General features: G+C 43.3%; 1 protein-coding gene across 4 annotated transcripts in view; it reads left to right on the top strand.

Annotated features, from left to right (window-relative positions):
* The window catches only part of SULF1 (sulfatase 1), a 193266-nt gene that overhangs the window by 145399 nt on the left and 28733 nt on the right, over positions 1 to 19134 (top strand). For all 4 annotated transcript variants that reach the window (XM_062188383.1, XM_062188382.1, XM_062188380.1 and 1 more), the window contains exons 12-14: positions 788 to 917; positions 13005 to 13221; positions 17947 to 18199. In XM_062188383.1, coding sequence (XP_062044367.1) covers positions 788 to 917; positions 13005 to 13221; positions 17947 to 18199 — 600 coding nt within the window. The remainder of the gene's footprint in view (positions 1 to 787; positions 918 to 13004; positions 13222 to 17946; positions 18200 to 19134) is intronic.

Genomic DNA, 19134 nt, shown 5'->3' with positions numbered 1-19134 from the left:
ACCCATCCTAGTGGGCAGCTCTCCCTGCTGGGAATTTTTTTTCTCCTCCTTATTTTGGTTTACAAAGCATGCAGATTTCATAAGCCTGGTTGCAAGATTGAATAGTTTGCTGCCTATTATCTACCAGCCAGCTGAGTCATTACTGCTGCAGAGGATTGTAAAGAATAAATTCTCGTGAGATAGGACCAAAGTCTTGAATTACTGTTGCATTTCTCAGTCATTGCTAATTGGACCAGCTGGTTCACTTCCCCAGTCGTCTTTCCCAAGTCCTTCTCTCTGTAGATTCCAAGGTTGGCCTGGCACCCTACTTTCTACTGCTTTCTTCATGTTAACCTTTTTAATGTCATTAAGTATATACATTTGTTCCACTGTAATGATTTTCATAGTCATGTCTGGGTCTCCCATTTCCATTCATAAGGCTCATTGCCTTGTTTTTCTCCAAATATAAATTGGGAGACAGAAAAGCAGGTATATAATTGGGTTATTTTAAGAGAAGAGCTAAAAAAAGGACACATAACACCAAATACCTTTCCCAAGTTTTGAAATCAATGCTTTTGAGAGGCATGATTCTTCCATATCCTGACCTCTCATCCTCACAACACCCCAGTTTGTAATCTTCACCAAGGGCTTTTCAAATGAAGTTCTGTAGACAGACGGTTAACATCTGTTTCTTGCTGTTTGGAGAACATGGAATCATTGGACAGGGAAGGCAGAGAGAACAGGCAGGACTCAGGGAATGTCATTCAGATCATTTCTCACATAAGAAGCTTTTCTCTTTTTGTCAAAGCAAATTTCTACGTAAGAAGGAAGAATCCAGCAAGAATATCCAACAGTCCAATCACTTGCCCAAATATGAGAGGGTCAAAGAGCTGTGCCAGCAGGCCAGGTACCAGACAGCCTGTGAACAACCTGGGCAGGTGAGTGACACCCTTTGCTTTACCCTCCCTCGTGCATTCATTCATTTCTGATTTCAAAGATTTGATTAATGTAGATTTGTGTGGATGTCAGCTTTCCATCCTGGGCATGAGGGCAAACTCACTGTGACACCTCTCCACTGACAGAATCATTTAGCGGTCCAGCCTGGGCTGCCTCATTACTACTTGGGCTCCCTCCGGATTAATTAAAAAAAAAAAAAAAAAGATGGTGCTCTCAGAGAGAGAGCTCTATACTGAAAGACAGTGGTTTCAACTGAAAAGGTTCCTGGGACCAAGGAGAATGTGCCTGTTAACCGGTCATCAAGGTGTGGTGAAAAGGCTACTTAGTCAAGACATGGCTAGAGGCTGGGTCTCTGGACAGTGAGCCACCCCTAGAAATGTGCTGGGTTCTTCCACACGGCTAACATCTGAGGTCATCTAGCCCAGAGTGGAAGACAGAATCTGTGAGCAAGATGGGGTAATGGGAAAGGAAACACTGTCTATATGTGTATTGTTTCTTCCCCTACTCACAGTCTCTTGACTCAACTATTTCATTAGAATGAATCCTTTTTGTGAATGGAAATATTACTATGGAATCCAAGGCTACCCAGAACACCTACCATTACCAATGAGAGCTAAAGAAATAACATACCAAATTCACATTGCTTTTATGGAAAGTGAGAACATATGGACACCTATCATTTGAAATATTTTTCACTGGAATCTATACTAGCTAAAAGAAAAATGCTATGTCATGATGAGAGAGAAGTTGAATCTTTACCTAAATCACCATAACTTAGGAAAAAATCAGGAAAGTGGTAAGAGCTAACATGTGCTGAGCACTTGTTTTAAGTCACGGTACATGGGTTTCTATATGTGCTTATTCAAATTAGGCATTGTCATCCACTATTTGTTTACAAAGGGTGACTGGCAGGTTGGCAAAACTAGGTCCAAAAAGGAGTTTAATTCAAAAACCTAAGCCGCTTGCTGCCCTCCAAGGTAGATTGCCTTAATGAGGTAAAGGAGACTCCAGATATTTTGTGCATCTTTGTAAGTTATCTGACCTCTCAATATCCACACGATGTAGTCAGTACCAGTTCAAGATAGCATGCATGAAAGGAGTAGCCGGGTTATTAAAATGGACTCATTCATTATACTTTTATGATATGGTATCTAGTTTCTTGAATAGAGACAATTATTATAAACAGCTTGATCCCTCTCCTCCTTAGTTCCTCAGGCTTTTTTCGTACACAGCATCCCTTTGAAATAGAAGAGGGTGGGGAGGAAAAGCTGCCAAAGGAAGGGATAAACCCCGGCCTTCATGGCATTCTAGTAAGTCTTAATTTTCAAGTGTTTAGAAGAGAAGCATAGACCTACTCATTATATTTTAATTTGAAGTCTTCAAACCTTTCTTCTGGAAGCTGTATGTATCGTTACGAATAAAACCTCAGAATTGTTTTGTAACTCTAAGATGATTTTTATGAGCCAGCTGCAATAGACTAGTTACTTTTACTCAGGAGTTGTAAATGTTCAGTATTAAATGTAAATTATACAAATTGGTGCATTTGCTGCTGTTTTAGCCCTCTCAGTGGTGAACATTATAACCATGTGGGAATAAGGTACACTGCCTACCTTTCAGGATACAATTCTGCAAATCCCTCCTATCTGGCTTGCCCTGAAGTTTTACTCTCTGCCCTGAAGGGTAAATGTTGCATAAACTAGGTTATGGTACTTTGGCACAAGCTTTTCACTTATATGTTGAATGCTATGTTAAAAACTTAATTTTGCTTTTTCCTATTTTTATAAACTCGTTTTGTGCCCATAGAATCCTTGCTTTCCTGTGTGGTTCCCTGGAATTCTGTGCTGCTGCATTCCTATGTGGATCGGAATGAACTAAGATTCCATTGCATGGATATATGAGAATGTCAGCAATGATCACTTTGAGAAGTGCCTGAATTAGGGGAACAAAGAATCAGGCTATGCCCCTGGCAGGGATGTATTTTTGTAGACTGTCTTTAAATGGGCTATTGTGGGCTCCAGAATGGGTGAGACACAGAGCGCGTTTCAGACTGCTCAAGCCTCAGTGTATCCATGGCCCTAGTGAATTATTCATCTAAGCTCATGGTAGGTGCTGTGTGGTCCCCAAACCAGATCAGCATCACCTGGGAGCTAGTTAGAAATGCAAATTCTCTGGCTACCCCAGACTTACTGAAGCAGAAGCCCTCGGGGTGAGGCAGGGCAGGCTGTGCTTATTATATTTTCCAGGTGACCCTGATGCTCCTTGAAAGCGTGAGAAGTGCTGTTCTCACCCCCTACCCAGCCTACTGGTGGAGCTCAAGCCATGGCATAAAATTCTGAGAACTTCAGGAAAATGTTGAGCCTCTTGAAGGCACATATGGAAACTGGGTGAACCCTGATAGCTCTCTCGTGTTCTATAGAATCTCTGTGTCTTAGCCTTTTACTCTTCCTAGCTGGCTCTTTTGAAGATCATCTCTCCAGTGGCAGCATTGCTGACTTTAAAAAGGGGGGAAGAAAGCCCAGAAAAATAAGATTGCTTTGTTCAGGTTCAAGGTGACAGCTAAGCCTAGAATGAACTTACTTGGAATCTGCTCCCCTGTCACTGGCTTCGCACCTGGCCTGCACCTTGTCTGACTCAAGCTAACTGTTTCCATTGTAAGGTGACACAGTCTTAAGTTTGGCTTTCCACAGGATATGAAGGGGAAAAAATCAGCAATATTGCCCTGTTTTTCTCCTTCCCAATCAACAAAGAGCATATATGCCCTCTTCTGCCACACTCTGTGCCTGGCCACCTAAGCATGGTTTGGTAGAATCAGCATGAATGCAAGAAACAGAGTAAGAAAAGGAAAATGGAATTTGAGGTCAAAAGGTTTGGCTTAGAATATTGGCAGCTACCACTTTCTCATCGTGTCTTGCTGAGTTTCAGGTTTTCCATCTCGAAACAGAGAAAATGAATCTCACTCTTGTGAAGATTAAGTGATATCATATATGTCAAGTGCTAGGTGAGACTGAGATTAATTTTCTCCAGTGTGCAAACATTGGGTGTTGTTACTGTTCCAGGCCATTCTACCTGTCTTATTCGTTCCTTGGAACCAAAGGGGAATTAAAATGGGCTGCAATCCCAGATACTTGGCATTGCTTCTTGACTGTGCATAGAACAACCAGCAGGGACTAATTAAGACAACCTGGACATATGCGTTTGCATTATTTCCCTGTTCCTGAATTAATATGAAGTCCCACCACTCTCTCTGCTCGGTGTTACACTCCCAAGTACATTTATGTGCAGACATACCTCTCCCTGTGCACACATGCAGGTGTGCACACTCATGTGCGGATCTCAACTTTCGTCTTCAAAGGCTTTTGTTGAGCAGAAAGCACAGATCGGTGATGCTCAACTCTGGCTGCACATTGAAATCACCTGGAGAAGCTTTTGAAAAATACTCATGCATCACCTCACCCCAGACCAGTCAGATTAAGAAGTCAAAAGGTGAAGGGAGGCATCTGTATTTATTTAACAGGGTTAAGAAACACATGGGGCAGGTATTTGGTGCAGCAGTTAAGATTGCCACTTGTGATTCCAGCGTCCCATACTGGAGTGCCTAGGTTTGAGTCTCAGCTCCATGCCCTATTGCAGCTCCCCACTAATGTGCATCATGGGAGGCTGCAGATAGATGATGGCTCAAAGAGCTGAGTCCCTGCTACCCCTGTGGGAGTCCCAGGTCCTGGCCTTGGTTTTGCCCAGTCACATTGTTCAAGGCATTTGGGGAGTGAATAGTAAATGGAAGAGATCTCTCTTGTGCTTTAAAATAAGTAAGAAAAAGTTTAAAAGGCAAAGAAAAGAATCACGGGTCTAGAATCAAAGAATGTCAAAGTTAGAAGGAGTCTTAGAAATCTACCATTTTCTTGCTAAGGAAATTTAGGTCCCAAACACTTAAGCTACAAAGCAAAGCCAAAACCTGCATCTTTTCACTTCACATTGAGGACTTTGTTCCCTATAGTGTGCTACCTCTGCAAAAGTGTAAGGCTGTAGATTTTCCCTTTGAAATTATGAATGGTGTTTGCTATGAATGACTGGCTCCCACCATTCACAGCACCTACAGCAGTGGTTCTCAGTCTTGATTACACGTTAGCATTTCACGAGCAGCTTTAGAAAAGCTGTTCAAGTGCCACCCAGGACAAATTAAATCAGGATCTCTAGGGAGGGATCCCAGGTGGTATTGCTTTTTTCGAGCTCCCAGATGATTGAGAGCCACAGACGCTGAGTGAGCATTATTGGGTTGCTTGTTTTTCCTCCTAGGTATAGATTATGATTCCTTTGACAAGCTATACAAAGGGAAATTCCTTGGGCATCCAGTTTTGAAACACATTTTATATATGCTCTGACACTGAAAAGGAAAAAAGCAGCCTGTTTTGTTTTAATAAAGCAAATGCCACATCCTTTAGTTGGGTTGTTGAATTCCAGCATTCTGGCAACTTAGTTTGTGGCTCTGCTACTGTGTCAGTAGAGCGTCAAAGATTTGTTTAAAATTCTGGAAGGACTGCAGCATCAAGCAAGTTGAGAATATTATAAAGGAAATTAGAATATCACTTGTTGAGAATAAAATAATTTGGTTCCAGGAACCGTGTTCTCCTCCTAAAGTTTTCCCTTTACCCTTTGTGGCCAGCTACAGAGCATGAGTAGAAAGACATGTACCAGTGAGCTCTGGTTAGAATTGTTAGTTTGCCAGAAATGGATGGCCTGCTTCCAGCAACCCCTGGAACCCTGGTACAAACTGCAGCCTGGCTCGCAGACATCGCTGGGCTGTCCTGATTCCAGAGGGCACATACAGGAGCACTGAGTCCCCGGGCCATCCTTGGATGGAATTCTCATCTGTCCACGGGCCCAGTGGGGCACACTCAGCCTGTAAGGCTTGCTTCCTTACAAGTTCAATCTGAAGGCTGTGTCTGAATGGCTGTTCTGCTTAGACGGATTGCTTCTGTGCATGTATTTCAAACAAGACAGAAGGACGCGCACACACCTAAGGACAAACGTTTATTCATAAACTACATAACATGAACCCACCATGTCTACATAGGCTGTGTCTTCTCAACTGCCTGGTCAGGTTCCCCTTAACCCTGTCCCTCAAACACACTTAACCTAACTCTGCCTCTGTTTCTTCACCTGTAAAATGGATGTAATAATAGTACCTGCTGAGGAGCATTGCTGTAAAAACTAAGCTAAGCGTGTCAAGCACCAGGAACAGTGCCCGGCACATTGCAACAACTCATCAAATGCCTCCTGTGGATTGCTGGGGTCCATGCACCGATTTTATTTTTCCTGAAGTGCAAGGACCATTCTTCTTCCAGCATCCCAATGTTGATTTTTACAAATGATTACCCAGTTGAAAATCTAAAGGGAGAAACATTTCTCTCCCTTCTACTTCTTCCTTTCTAGTTTCTTGTTCCATCTCAAAAAAAAAAAAAAAGAAAAGAAAAGAAAAAGGAGGTAAACATCCTGGGCACAGGTTCTTCACAGTTACAGGCAAACTTGACAATGGCTGGAGCTCAGTAGCAATTTGAACAGGGATGTTTATGCGGTCTCTTCTTCCCCAGTGCTGAGATAAAATTTTAGACACATGTCCACATGAAGGTAACTGGTTTTTATGATGTACTGGTACCGGCATTAAGGATATCAGATTATCACAGGTTTACTGTACATTTGTTACATTTCAGAGAACATGATTTGACCTGCATTATGGCCAAATCCACATAAGACACATAATATTGAAGAATGTGAGCATGTTTGTGTGCATTTGTATGTGTGTAATTAAGCTTTCATTGGTATGTAACTTTGAAAAAGTTGCATCCAAATTTTTTTGCAAATTGGCATGAGTATGCATGCATAAGAACATTGAGTATGCATGCATAAGAACATAGAGCATCCTTAACCAATCTGAGAAATGTATGTATTGCAAAATGTGCAATTATCATGATGATCTGCTAGTTACTTCAGGTGGAGCTGTACAATCACCTAATGCCATGCTAAGCATTTTGCATGGGAAACTAGTATATAAAATATTTATCATGCCAATTTGTTTTTTAAAAAGATTTGTTTTATTTATTTGAAAGGCAGAGTGTGTGTGAGTGTGAAAGAGAGAGAGAGAATCTATCTGCTGGTTTACTCCCCAAACAACAACTGTGGCTAGGCCAGGCTGAAGCCAGGAACCAGGAACTCCATCCAGGTCTCCTGTGTGGGTGGCAGGGGCCCAATTATTCAGGCCATCTTCTGCTGCCTTTCCAGGCACATTGGGATGCCATTGTTGCAAGCAGAGGCTTAAACCACTGTGCAAACAATGCCAGCCCTTCATGCCCATTTTAAACAGGAAGACACTGAAGCTGAGATGGGAAAATAATTTTGCCAAAGTCACACAGCTAGAAGAGTGACGAGTCTGAGTTCAAACAGATTTGTGTGATTCAAAGTCACGAACTCCCCCACCAAATAATAATGATTCTGTTATGTATGATTTCCAACCTGGAAACATTAACTTCCCCAAGAGTTAGATAAACATGCTGAAAGGTCAATTATGATAGTACTGCTCTGGATTCATACAGTATATCTTCTCCCCCAGAACTCCACACTCAATGATGTATTCTCAGGACATATGCGTGAGGCCAAGAGAAGAAAGTATTATTTTACCAGATGTGGAATCTTGAAGAACAAAGATTCTGCAAATTGCTGAAGGCCATAGAGATAGCACAAAAGAAAATTAAAATTGAATTCTTTAGGTTCCCAACCTAATACTTATCTCCATTAAAAATGGCTACCTCTCATCAAGTTGACACTATATCCAGTTCATCAAGCAATAAATTCAGAGGCTGTGTTTGTATAATTAAAGAAAAAAAAAAAGCTGCCTTTGTTGAGTACCTACCACGTGCCAAATTCTTCCAGAGCCTGTTATCTCCAGCTCTCCTGATCCGCATAACTAACTTGCCTGGGGCCGCATAGCGATGTGATAAAGCTGGTATTCAAATCCAGGCTTTTATAGTTTGAAAGTCCAGACTTTTTTCCTTTAAGCCACACAATAAGGGTACGAAATTCCATTCCCAAATCCAAGACAGGATACATGTGGTATTCACTACAAATCCTGCTCCAAAAGTGAATTGTGGCAGCCCATTATGTTGTTATAAGGATGAAATGAATACATTCCTATAAAGTGCTCTATACCAGTATGTGATATCAACTAAGAATGCAATAAATGGCAGTAATGGCGTGGTAAAGATGATGATGACTTGGACTGATTGAAAGACAATTGACACATTTCTCATTAAGTTTGATTTTGTCCAGCTGGCTACATACATGTATCCTTGTACCAAAATAGCCAGCTTCCTCATCAGAAGTTATTTGCATGCAGAGCTAATCAATCAAAACCAGTAATGTGTAATTATCTATCAGTGTGATTGTGTGCCAAGTTAACTTCTGAGAATAATTCAAGAATATGAGACATAGTCCTTGCCTTTAATTCTAAGTTCCAGTGTAGTTGGAAAGGCTAGAATGAAATAATAACATAAGAAATTATCTATCGAGCTATCAAATTAGTTCTATCTGCACCATAATTGTGCAGAATAGTTTGTAGTATGAATGTGTGCTAAATTATTGCTACAAACTGACCCATCAAAAAGATAGGGGAAAATTGAATTGATGTTGTCCCAGGAAGGCAGGAGGGGATTTGCAAAAAACAGTGGATGGTACATGAAGATGGAGACAGTGGGATTTGGCAATTAACTGACTTCTTGATAAACTTCAAGGGCTTTGACAAAAGTGTGACAGGGAGAGAGCTGTATTTGTGGCAATGTCCTTGTTGCACAAAGCTCATCTCTGATGCTGACTCCGGGGCTCCTTAGCAGGTGCCCCACATGAGCTCAGGCTCTCATCTAATTCCCCAAACTGTGGTAATGCAGTCATCTCCTCTCCTTGTGATGTTGACCACTTACATGGCTCGTGGCGTGAGTTTCAGAGTAATTCTTTTAAAAATTCTCTTTCTTTGCCTCCCGCAATAAACTCTCTAAGTAAAATCACTGTTTTAGTGGCAGCTATTTCAAGGTTTTATTGCATTGTCATAAAAACTTGTCATGATATCGAACACTGAAATGATGGTGGCAAATGTATGGCAATTATATTTCATTGGAATTGCTAGTATGCTTGCCCTTGAGGAGATTTTCTAAGTCTTTAGCTAATTACAATACCTAATAGTATCCCTGATTTTTTTCAGAGTCCATGGTAGAGAAAGTAATTGCCATTTTTATCAGGGGCTCTTGCTTTATCCAAGCATGTGTGTAGCCTGCTTTATGTCATATATGAGTGTGTATATATTGGTAGACATGTGTATGTATGTGCATATGTGTACATGTACATACATGTATGTGTGTTTGATTTTGTATTGTTATTGCACGACATCTGATGTGGTTAAATCCAACTTTTCAGGAAGTGAACCCTTTCTGTTAATCTCTATCCCATAGGAAACCAACAAGCGATTTGACTAATGGGAAAATTCAGGATGGATTCTAAATTGGCTAAGTCACTAAAAAATTGTGCCTACACTTTTTTTTTTAAGATTTGTTTATTTATTTGGAAGGCAGAGTTACAAAAGAGGCAGACGCAGAGAGAGAAAGAGAAAGTGTGTATGTGTGAGAGAGAGAGAGAGAGAAGTCTTCCATCCACTGGTTCACTCCCCCAAATGGCCGCAATGGCCAGAGCTGAGCCAATCCGCAGCCAGGAGCCAGGAGCTTCTCGTGGGTCTCCCACACAGGTGCAAGGGCCCAACACCTTGGGCCATCTTCTACTGCTTTCCCAGGCCATAACAGAGAGCTGGACAGAAGTGGAGCAGTCAGGACTCGAACCAGTGCCCATATGGGATGCTGGCACTGCAGGCGGCAGCTTTACCTGCTATGCCACAACACTGGCCCTATGCCTACACTTTTATGTTCTGCAAGAATCTCCTTTGTATCCTAAGCTCTTCCTGGCCAAAGAAACAAATAAAAACCAAAACTAACCAAGTAGAATTTTTTTAATGTGTTGTAGTTATAAATCTCCAGTAAGTTTTCACCATAGTCATGCTATTTAAAAATTAATATAGTATAATTGACACAAATCAAAACCACAAAAAGACTTAAAACTATTGTTCTTCAAGAATAAAGTTAATCAGGGCTGGCATTTTGGTTTAGCAGGCTAAGCCTCTGTCTGCAACGCCGGCATCTCATATGGGTTCCGGTTCCTATCCTGGCTGCTCCTCTTCTGATCCAGCTCTCTGCTATGGCCTGTGAAAGTATTAGAGATTGCCCATGTGCTTGGGCCCCTGTGTCCACGTGGGGGACCTGGGAGAAGCTCCTGGCTCCTGGCTTCAGATCAGCCCAGCTCCGGCAGTTGCAGCCATTTGAGGCTTGAACCAGCAGATGGAAGACCTCTCTATCTCTGTCTCTCCATCTCTTTGTCTGTAACTCTAGTTCTCAAATAAATAAATAAAATGTTTAAAGAAAGAAAAGAAGAATAGAGTTAGTCACATTTTTCTGTCATTGAAGATAGGGCATTTCTTTCTTTTTTAAAAATATTTTTAAATATTTATTTTTTTTATTTGAAAGTCAGAGTTACACAGAGAGAGAAGGAAAGGCAGAGACAGAGATAGAGAGTGAGAACTTCCATCGGTTGATTCACTCCCCCAATTGGCCACAATGGCCGGAGCTGCACTGCTCTGAAGCCAGGAGCTTCTTCTATGTCTCCCACATGTGTGCAGGGACCCAAGGACTTGGGCCATCTTCTACTGCTTTCCCAGGCCACAGCAGAGAGCTGGATCAGAAGTGGAGCAACTGGGTCTCGAACCAGCACCCATACGGGATGCTGGCACTGCAGGCGGTGGCTTTACCTGCTACGCCACAGCACCGGCCCCAAGATATGGCATTTCTGAAGCTTGTACTTGGCTATGGATTCGGAATCCACTGACCTCTTCTCTTGCTACTGTAGACTTTAAGTAGTCAACTCTCAGTTCCTATTTATTTATTTTACTTTTTAGTTTTTATTTTTAAATTATTTATTTGAAAGGCAGAGAGACACTGACAGAGTGCTCATCCACTGGTTCGCTCCCCAAGTGTCTACAACAGCCCAAGCTGGGCCAGGCCAGAGCCACAGGCTGGGAACTCGGTCCAAGTCTCCCACGTGTGTGGCATGGACCCAACCTCTTGAGCCATTACCTGTTGCAACTGCAGTCAGGAGCTGAACCAGGAATTGAACCCAAGGCACTCTGATAGGGCACACAGCCTAACCAGATCTTAATCACTAAGCCAAACACCCACCCCCCTTGAAATAATTCTTGTTTGTGTTGCCTTTTCATGGTGTGGCAACTAGGTGGTTGCCTTGTCTCTTGGGCACCCCCTTCTCTGGATGAACACTGAGGACTTTTTAGCCAAGCCACCAAAGGGTCGAACCTGACAGGGCTTAAAATATGGGCCTTGAGTAGCACCGAAAGTGCAGAAGGCTAAAGCAAAATCATAGAACAGCCCCTGTAGTTCTAGGATTTAGGAATTAGATGATCAAAGCCCAGAGGCAACTCAGAAATTCAATACATGTTGAGAATATACAACTTCATTAAGAAAAAGCTGTGGCTCTACATCTTGGTTTGTTGTGATCCATTGCATGCTGTTTTGCTTACAAGCATCATTTGTCTCATGGCAAAGCCATCTGCAACCCTTAGTCAAAGTTTATCTTGCATTAGAAAACTTTGCAATCAAGGTGTCACTCAAAGTGCAGTTGTGTTACAACAGGGGAATATGAGGTCATTTTAAATGGTGCACGAAAGAATGTCCTTTAATAGTTATTTACTTATTTCAATATATCTGAAAACATGTAAATGGCATAGCAAGCACATAATTGTATAGTGTAAATACTATTGTATTGCCAGGGTTTAGACATATATTCATCTACAGAAAAGTTTCAACACATAATAATAATCAAGTCATTCTTGTAAAGGGAGCAGGGAAAGAAAGTTTGAAAACACCACATTGTCGCTTGCTGTAATAGTCTTGATCAATTGATTGAGGTCCAATACTTATCTTGCATAACATGGTGTGGGGGGGAGTCTTCAAAAAGTTCATGGAAAATGCATATTTTGCAAAAACTCTGCGTGGGTGTCAAAATTGTTTTGCACCCAAACTAAAGCTCTCTTTCCACTCCATTTTTTTCTACAAACTTTTTGAGGTTCTCTCATGTTAGGGAGGAGAAGGAAAAAGCAAACAAGTTATTAGGCCTTCAAGAGAACTGTGGTGAAACCCCTGAAATGACCCCTAGAGTGAGGAGCTGTTATTTCAGCCAGATCAGTACTCCAGAGGCACGGGGAAGACTTAACTGTGACACAGGCTCGGGTTTAATTCGAGGGAGCCTGCAGCATCCTGTAGCAAGCTTGACAGAAGGCCCCAACCAGAAAACCCTGGGCCTGCTCCCCAGACGGGGGTCCCTTCTAGGAGCATGCTGGGTGTGCAGTGTTGGCAGAAGGAGACACAAAAGGAAACCTGACAAGCTTGCCAATGTCTGGGGAAGGCGAGAGCTGGCTGGCCCCGGGAGGGACTCTGGTTAAACTCATCTCTGTGTTCCTCCTGTGCTGCTCTTCCTGGGCTCTCATTAGAAATGCAGGGGCAGAGAACAAAGCCGCCAAGTTTGTTTTTGCAGAGCAAGAAGGGGCTGGTGAAAACAGCCCTGACAGCTGTGCCCTGTGTCGTGGTGGACTAAGGGCTTTTCCATGTTTCATTCAAGACTGTTTAGTCTGGTTGCTGAGGATTCGTATACCAGTTTTTGGCTCCAGAGTCATCGAGGTCGTTCTGATTTCCAATGATTTCATTGTCGTCTCTCTCGGCCCCCGTGAAAGAAATAACAGCATTGCGTGATTGCAGGGTCCCTTAAAAGCTTGCCTTTCTCCCTTCACTCTCTCTAATGGTTTTGCCAGTGCTTCCACAAAGGCAACGCTAAAACTAAGCTAAGGCGACAAGCAGGCCTTAATCAGTCACCCCTGGGTCAGAATCCGTCACCTGCTTTCCCGTTGGCCCTTGCAGAAGTGGCAGTGCATCCAAGATCCATCTGGCAAGCTGCGGATCCACAAGTGCAAGGGACCCAGTGACCTGCTCACGGTCCGGCAGAGCACGCGTAACCTCTACTCTCGTGGCTTCCACGACAAGGACAAAGAGTGCAGCTGCAGGGAGTCTGGTTATCGCGCCAGCAGGAGCCAGAGGAAGAGTCAACGGCAGTTCCTGAGAAACCAGGGCACTCCAAGTAAGCCGTACTTTTGTGAGCATCTCCGTGGCTGACCAAGGCCTTACAGGGACAAACGGTCGCTCTTTCCACGTTTTTTAGAGATTACCCATGCATAGTTCTCAGGCTAAAAGCAAATCAATGGGTTTTGTTTTTGTCTTTGTTTTTTAAATAAGAAAGTTAAGATTAACTTGCAAATTTGCTTTGTAAACATTTTCACTTAGGCAGAGAATGAAAGGATATTTAATATGAGCACCAGATGTAAAAGATTGCATACGTTAAAAAAAAACCTGCAAAGGGGTTATTCCAAAGTAAAAGTATGGTTTAGGTCCATTTTATTTTACTTTCATGCTAATTTTCTGCTTTGTCTGCCTTTTAAAAAAAAAAGTAAGTTTTCAGTGTATATGCATGTGCACTTAAGATGAAAAGTATAAACACTTTTTTTAAAAAAAGCATATATTTTAATCTCTGTTAGGACAGTATATTCTTCTAAATTCTGTCAAATGGTTAATTCTTGTTGGCTGACAGGGTCAAACTAGTTGGATTCAGTATGAAAAGCACTGCCTCGCATTTTCTTCATAAAAATTCTAGGATTATAGAAATAGGAAACCTCAGTCTAGCATCTTCTAAAAAATAATGAGAGGCTAGTGCCATCTGGTGGACTAGTGTGAAAGTGACTCAGTTCTGTGGCGATTCTGTACTGGTTTGGAAATAAGCAAACTACATTAAATTCAATTCTGCGTTCAAGATTTGTAAGTCAGATTATTCACTAGACAATGTAAGGCCTTAGAACAGACATTTTTATCCTAGAATCCACAGTATGAGCATTAGGGTAATGAAACCCCTGAAATTTCATCCAAAATTATAAGTATATTCCGTGTATATATGCACATTTTTCTCAATGTCAGTAACACTCAAAAAATCCTTTTTTAAAAAACATTTATTTATTATTTCAAAGGCAGAATGATGAGAGTGGAGAGAGACTGGAAGAGATCTTCCACCCAGATATCTTCCCAAATGGCCGCAACGGCCAGGCCTGGTCCAAGCCAAAGTCAGGAGCCTGGAACTCCATCTGGGTCTCCTATGTGCATGGCAAGGGACCCCATCTTCCACAGCCTTACCACGTGCACTAGCAGTTTGCTGTATGGGAAATGAAGCAGCTGAGACTCAACCCGGGGTTCATATGGCATGCCTGCATTGCAAGTGGCAGCATAATCCACTGTTCCACAATGCTGCCCCTCTCAACAAATTCTTTTAAAAGTCCATAACCCACAAGGCTAAGAACCATTGATTTGGGGGATTTTCTTCCTTTCATGTGAGGCAAACTCCCAGTTTTAAAATACAGGAGCCTGGGACCTGGGTAGAGGTTCAGACATCTGGCTTCAATCTGACCCAGCCCTGACTGTTGTGACTAGCTGGGGAGTGAACCACCAGATGAAAGATTTCTCTCTCTCTCTCGCTCTCGCTCTCTTTCTCTCTCTGTCTCTCTGTCTCTCCCCCATCTCTGTAACTCTGCCTTTCAAATAGATTAAATAAATCTTTTAAAAATAGATACTTTTTAGGCCGGCGCCGTGGCTTAACAGGCTAATCCTCCGCCTTGCGGCGCCGGCACACCGAGTTCTAGTCCCGGTTGGGGCACCGATCCTGTCCCGGTTGCCCCTCTTCCAGGCCAGCTCTCTGCTGTGGCCAGGGAGTGCAGTGGAGGATGGCCCAAGTGCTTGGGCCCTGCACCCCATGGGAGACCAGGAGAAGCACCTGGCTCCTGCCATCGGTTCGGCGCGGTGCGCCGGCTGCAGCGCGCCAGCCGCGCGGCCATTGGAGGGTGAACCAACGGCAAAGGAAGACCTTTCTCTCTGTCTCTCTCTCTCTCTCACTGTCCACTCTGCCTGTCAAAAATAAAATTTAAAAAAAAAGTAAAAAAAAATAGATACTTTTTAAAAAGAGTATGAAATTTAAAACCCAAAAGGGATAAAGCCCCATGATACTGTCCTGTAATGGAAGTAGATGCCCAACATTGTCTCAGAAGCAAGAATTTTCTCTTCCCTTCCAAAAAGTTGGACATCACCCCCCTCCTCAAAGCAGTGACATAAAACACACTAGGGTTTTAGTGTTGAGCCCAAACAGAAGTCTGGAACAGCTTTTTCCACCTGCATGGGCTCTTACAGATCTGGGAGTAGGAGCTGGTTTTTTTTTGTTTGTTTGTTTTTGTTTTTGTTTTTTGGCCACTTCTTCATCTAGAAACTGCACACCCTGGATAAAGCTGTCTTAGAAACCAACAATTCAGACTTCCCAGCCAAGGTGCCTACCTTCTTCCTCTCCCAGGGGAGAGATCAGGCCATGTGACTGAGTCTCCCCAGAGCCCACAGGCAACTGATGAGCAGTGGCCAATGGGTACACATTGAAGTTCTTATCTAGCACCTGATGAGCAAGTAACCATGTCCCATGGTCACCAGAAGACACACTGGCCTCCGCCTGTTACCCTCCATCTACCAAGTGTGAAAAGTCTGTTAGCTAATGAAAGTGTTCGCCAAGTTTTCGCTTTGCTGATAGCAATCTTCTACTACTGGTGTAGCTAGAAGGAGGCCAAGCATTCACCTCTTTTGACAAAGCAGCCTGTAGAGGTAAGACTCCCCAACCCTGTCAAAGATGCAGAACATGCAGAGCCTCCATTTTCTCACCCAGTGGTTAAGGATGAAAACAACACATTCATGAGCCCACATTGACAACCTGATGTGTTTTTTATAATTTATTTTTATTCAGCAGGTGGAAAGAGAAACAGAGATAGATAGACAGAATTCCCATCCACTGGTTCACTCCCTAAACATTCACAACAGTCCCCAGCAGGGTTCCAAGCACAAGTCAGGAACTGGAAGGTCTCCTCCCATGTGGGTACAGGGACCCAACTGCTTGTGCAGTCATGTGCTGCCTCCCAGGGCCTACACTGGCAGGAGACTGGAGTTTGGAGCTAGGAACAGTGAAGAATTGTCCTTATTACTGTGTGTTTCAAGTAAGCTGGAAGAAAGGTATTGAGTGGCATCAGCATAAAGAAATGATCACCGTTTTAGAATACAGATGTGTTTTCCTTTGTATGGATATTCCACAGTGCTTATATGGAGCAAGGTATTACATAGGACCCCACAAACTGGTTCCTTTTTTATGATTCAATTAAATAAAATGGAAAAAAGAAAGGGTAGTCTTTTTTTTTTCAAAGTTAATTTCACTTCTTTTTCTTTTGAGAAACTTAACTAACTTTAAAGAAGCACTCAAGATTATTTAAAGTTAATTAAGTTTCTTTAAAAAAAAAAGAAGTGAAATTAACTTCAAGATGCAATGAACTTTTTTTAGAAAGCTTTTATTTAATGAACAAAAATTTCATAGGTACAGCTTTAGGAATATAGCAGTTCTTCCACCCATACCCACTTCCCACCTTCCACCCCAACTCCTGTCACACCTCCTACTCCCTCTCCCATCCCATTCTTCATTAAGATTCATTTTCGGCCGGCGCCGTGGCTCAATAGGCTAATCCTCCACCTTGCGGCGCCGGCACACCGGGTTCTAGTCCCGGTCGGGGCACCGATCCTGTCCCGGTTGCCCCTCTTCCAGGCCAGCTCTCTGCTGTGGCTAGGGAGTGCAGTGGAGGATGGCCCAAGTGTTTGGGTCCTGCACCCCATGGGAGACCAGAAGAAGCACCTGGCTCCTGCCATCGGAACAGCGCGGTGCGCCGGCCGCAGCGCGCTACCGCGGCGGCCATTGGAGGGTGAACCAACGGCAAAAGGAAGACCTTTCTCTCTGTCTCTCTCTCTCACTGTCCACTCTGCCTGTCAAAAAAAAAAAAAGATTCATTTTCATTTATCTTTATATACAGAAGACCAACTCTATACTGAGTAAAGAGTTCAACAGTTGATGTAATGAGTTTGAACAGCCCTTGTCTCGACTGTTGAGGAACAGTTTTTGTTGTTGTTTTCGTGCAAATTGTTGAACTCTTTACTTAGTATAGAGTTGGTCTTCTGTGTACAAGTTAATCAAAAATGGATCTTAGTAGAGAATGAGACTGAGAATAGGAGAGGGAGGAGGAGGAGGGATGGCAGTGTGGGTGGGAAGGTGGGATGGTGGGAAGAATCACTGTATTCCTAAAGTTGCCCCTATGAAATCCATGAAGTTGATAGTCCTTAAATAAGAGGTTTCTTTGGGGGTGGGGGGAACAAGTGCCCAAGAATGATACATCTTTTGGGAGCACTTAGCCATCACTATAACTTATGAGACATAAGACTATCCTCCACTTAATAGACTAAAAGGAAATAAATCTTTGAGAACAAGTTTTACTGTTAACTCTCATAACACAACTCTGAGGTCAGAGGTCGTGCGTGGGAAGTTAGTGCACCATGCATAATGCAGTCATTATGATTAACATCATCATTGGGAACATAGTTGTAGCTGAACCAACTGCCTTAGCAGTTTCCATTGAAAACTGAAGGTAAGAGGTCCTAGGCTGCTGTAAGTGGACAGGATCATAGAGATCCATACTTGAGGAATGAAAGGGCCTGAGACCCAGAGAAGCACATTGTCCCTCCCAGCGCTGTGCAGTGGCGTGAACTCTAGGGGGCCGCCCAGGGCACCACGATGCCCCTCAGCAGTGCCCTGGGTCCTGCCTGCCCCTCTCAGGACTTTCCCTGGGCCACATCACCGTTGTCTTCCCTCCTGAACTCCACGAGAACATCCCTGCTAATGTGACTTCCTTATTTCCAGAGTACAAGCCCAGGTTTGTCCATACTCGGCAGACACGTTCCTTATCCGTGGAATTTGAAGGCGAAATCTATGACATCAATCTGGAAGAAGAGGAATTGCAAGTGTTGCAACCGAGAAACATTGCGAAGCGCCACGATGAAGGCCACAGAGGGCTGCGAGGCCGCCAGGCGGGCAGCGGTGGCAACGGGGCCGGGATGCTGGCAGAGAGCAGCAATGCTGTGGGCCCGCCCACCACTGTGCGAGTGACACACAAGTAGGAGGACTCTACATGGTTATTAGGCTTGGGTTCAAACTTACCCTTCCTCCCCTGGGACCACTGTGTTGTGCTTTGCTAAAAGAAATATGGTGTCCAAAATACCTGGGTCACTCCAGGAAGCACTGAGGAGTCCCAACCATCCTAGGCTAGGCTGTGTGCTACAGGTTCAATTTCACTCCAAGGCTGATCAGCTGGGAATCCAGCCAGAGTCAGTTTGTCCTATCTTGACTTAGCAACACGGAGTTTGTGTGTATCTAGAAAACAAATGGAAATAGTTTATGGGAGCTGAGAGAGGCTCTTCCATGCTGCCTGGTCACTGTTCCTCCTAGCAATGGGGTGAATGAGGACCTCAGAAACTAAATGTAGCCAGGGGAGGAAGCTGAGTCTCCAAGAAGCTTCCAGAAAGATGATGTAGGTTAGGAATGGCTGCCCAGACCTCAGAGAACAGAAAGGGCCATGGAAATCAGGGAAACAGGAAAGGGAGATGACTCCCCCCTAGCTCTAATGGACTCATTGGCTGTTCAGTTCCTTCCCAAATCGCTTGCTCTCTTTCTGAATTTATTGGCAAGATCTTTGTTTTCTTCGCGGTTTCACTACTTTGGGGAGGTGAGGTACCAAGATCCTGCCAGGATTTTCATCTGTGGGACGGGTCTCAGTGCCTGCAGCTGTTAGAGTGATATACTAGGAAGATGCAGGCTGGGATTTATTTCTCTTGCAATGTAGATTGACCCCGTATCCCACCTGCTCTCCATCTCTGGGGCAGCTTCTTTGCTTCAGAGCATAATGACACACTTAAAGCAAGCTCTTTATAACAGAATGGATGGGCTGAGCACTCCCTTTCTGGCTCTGCATTTCTTCAAACAAGCCGTTTTTATTAGGACTGTAAAAACTTTTTTCTACATGTATTTGCTTAGGTTTTCAAAACTTGAGTT

Source organism: Lepus europaeus, chromosome 4, assembly GCF_033115175.1.
Source record: "Lepus europaeus isolate LE1 chromosome 4, mLepTim1.pri, whole genome shotgun sequence".
Classification (NCBI taxonomy): Eukaryota; Metazoa; Chordata; class Mammalia; order Lagomorpha; family Leporidae; genus Lepus; species Lepus europaeus.
This window is presented reverse-complemented; position numbering and strand designations above follow the sequence as displayed.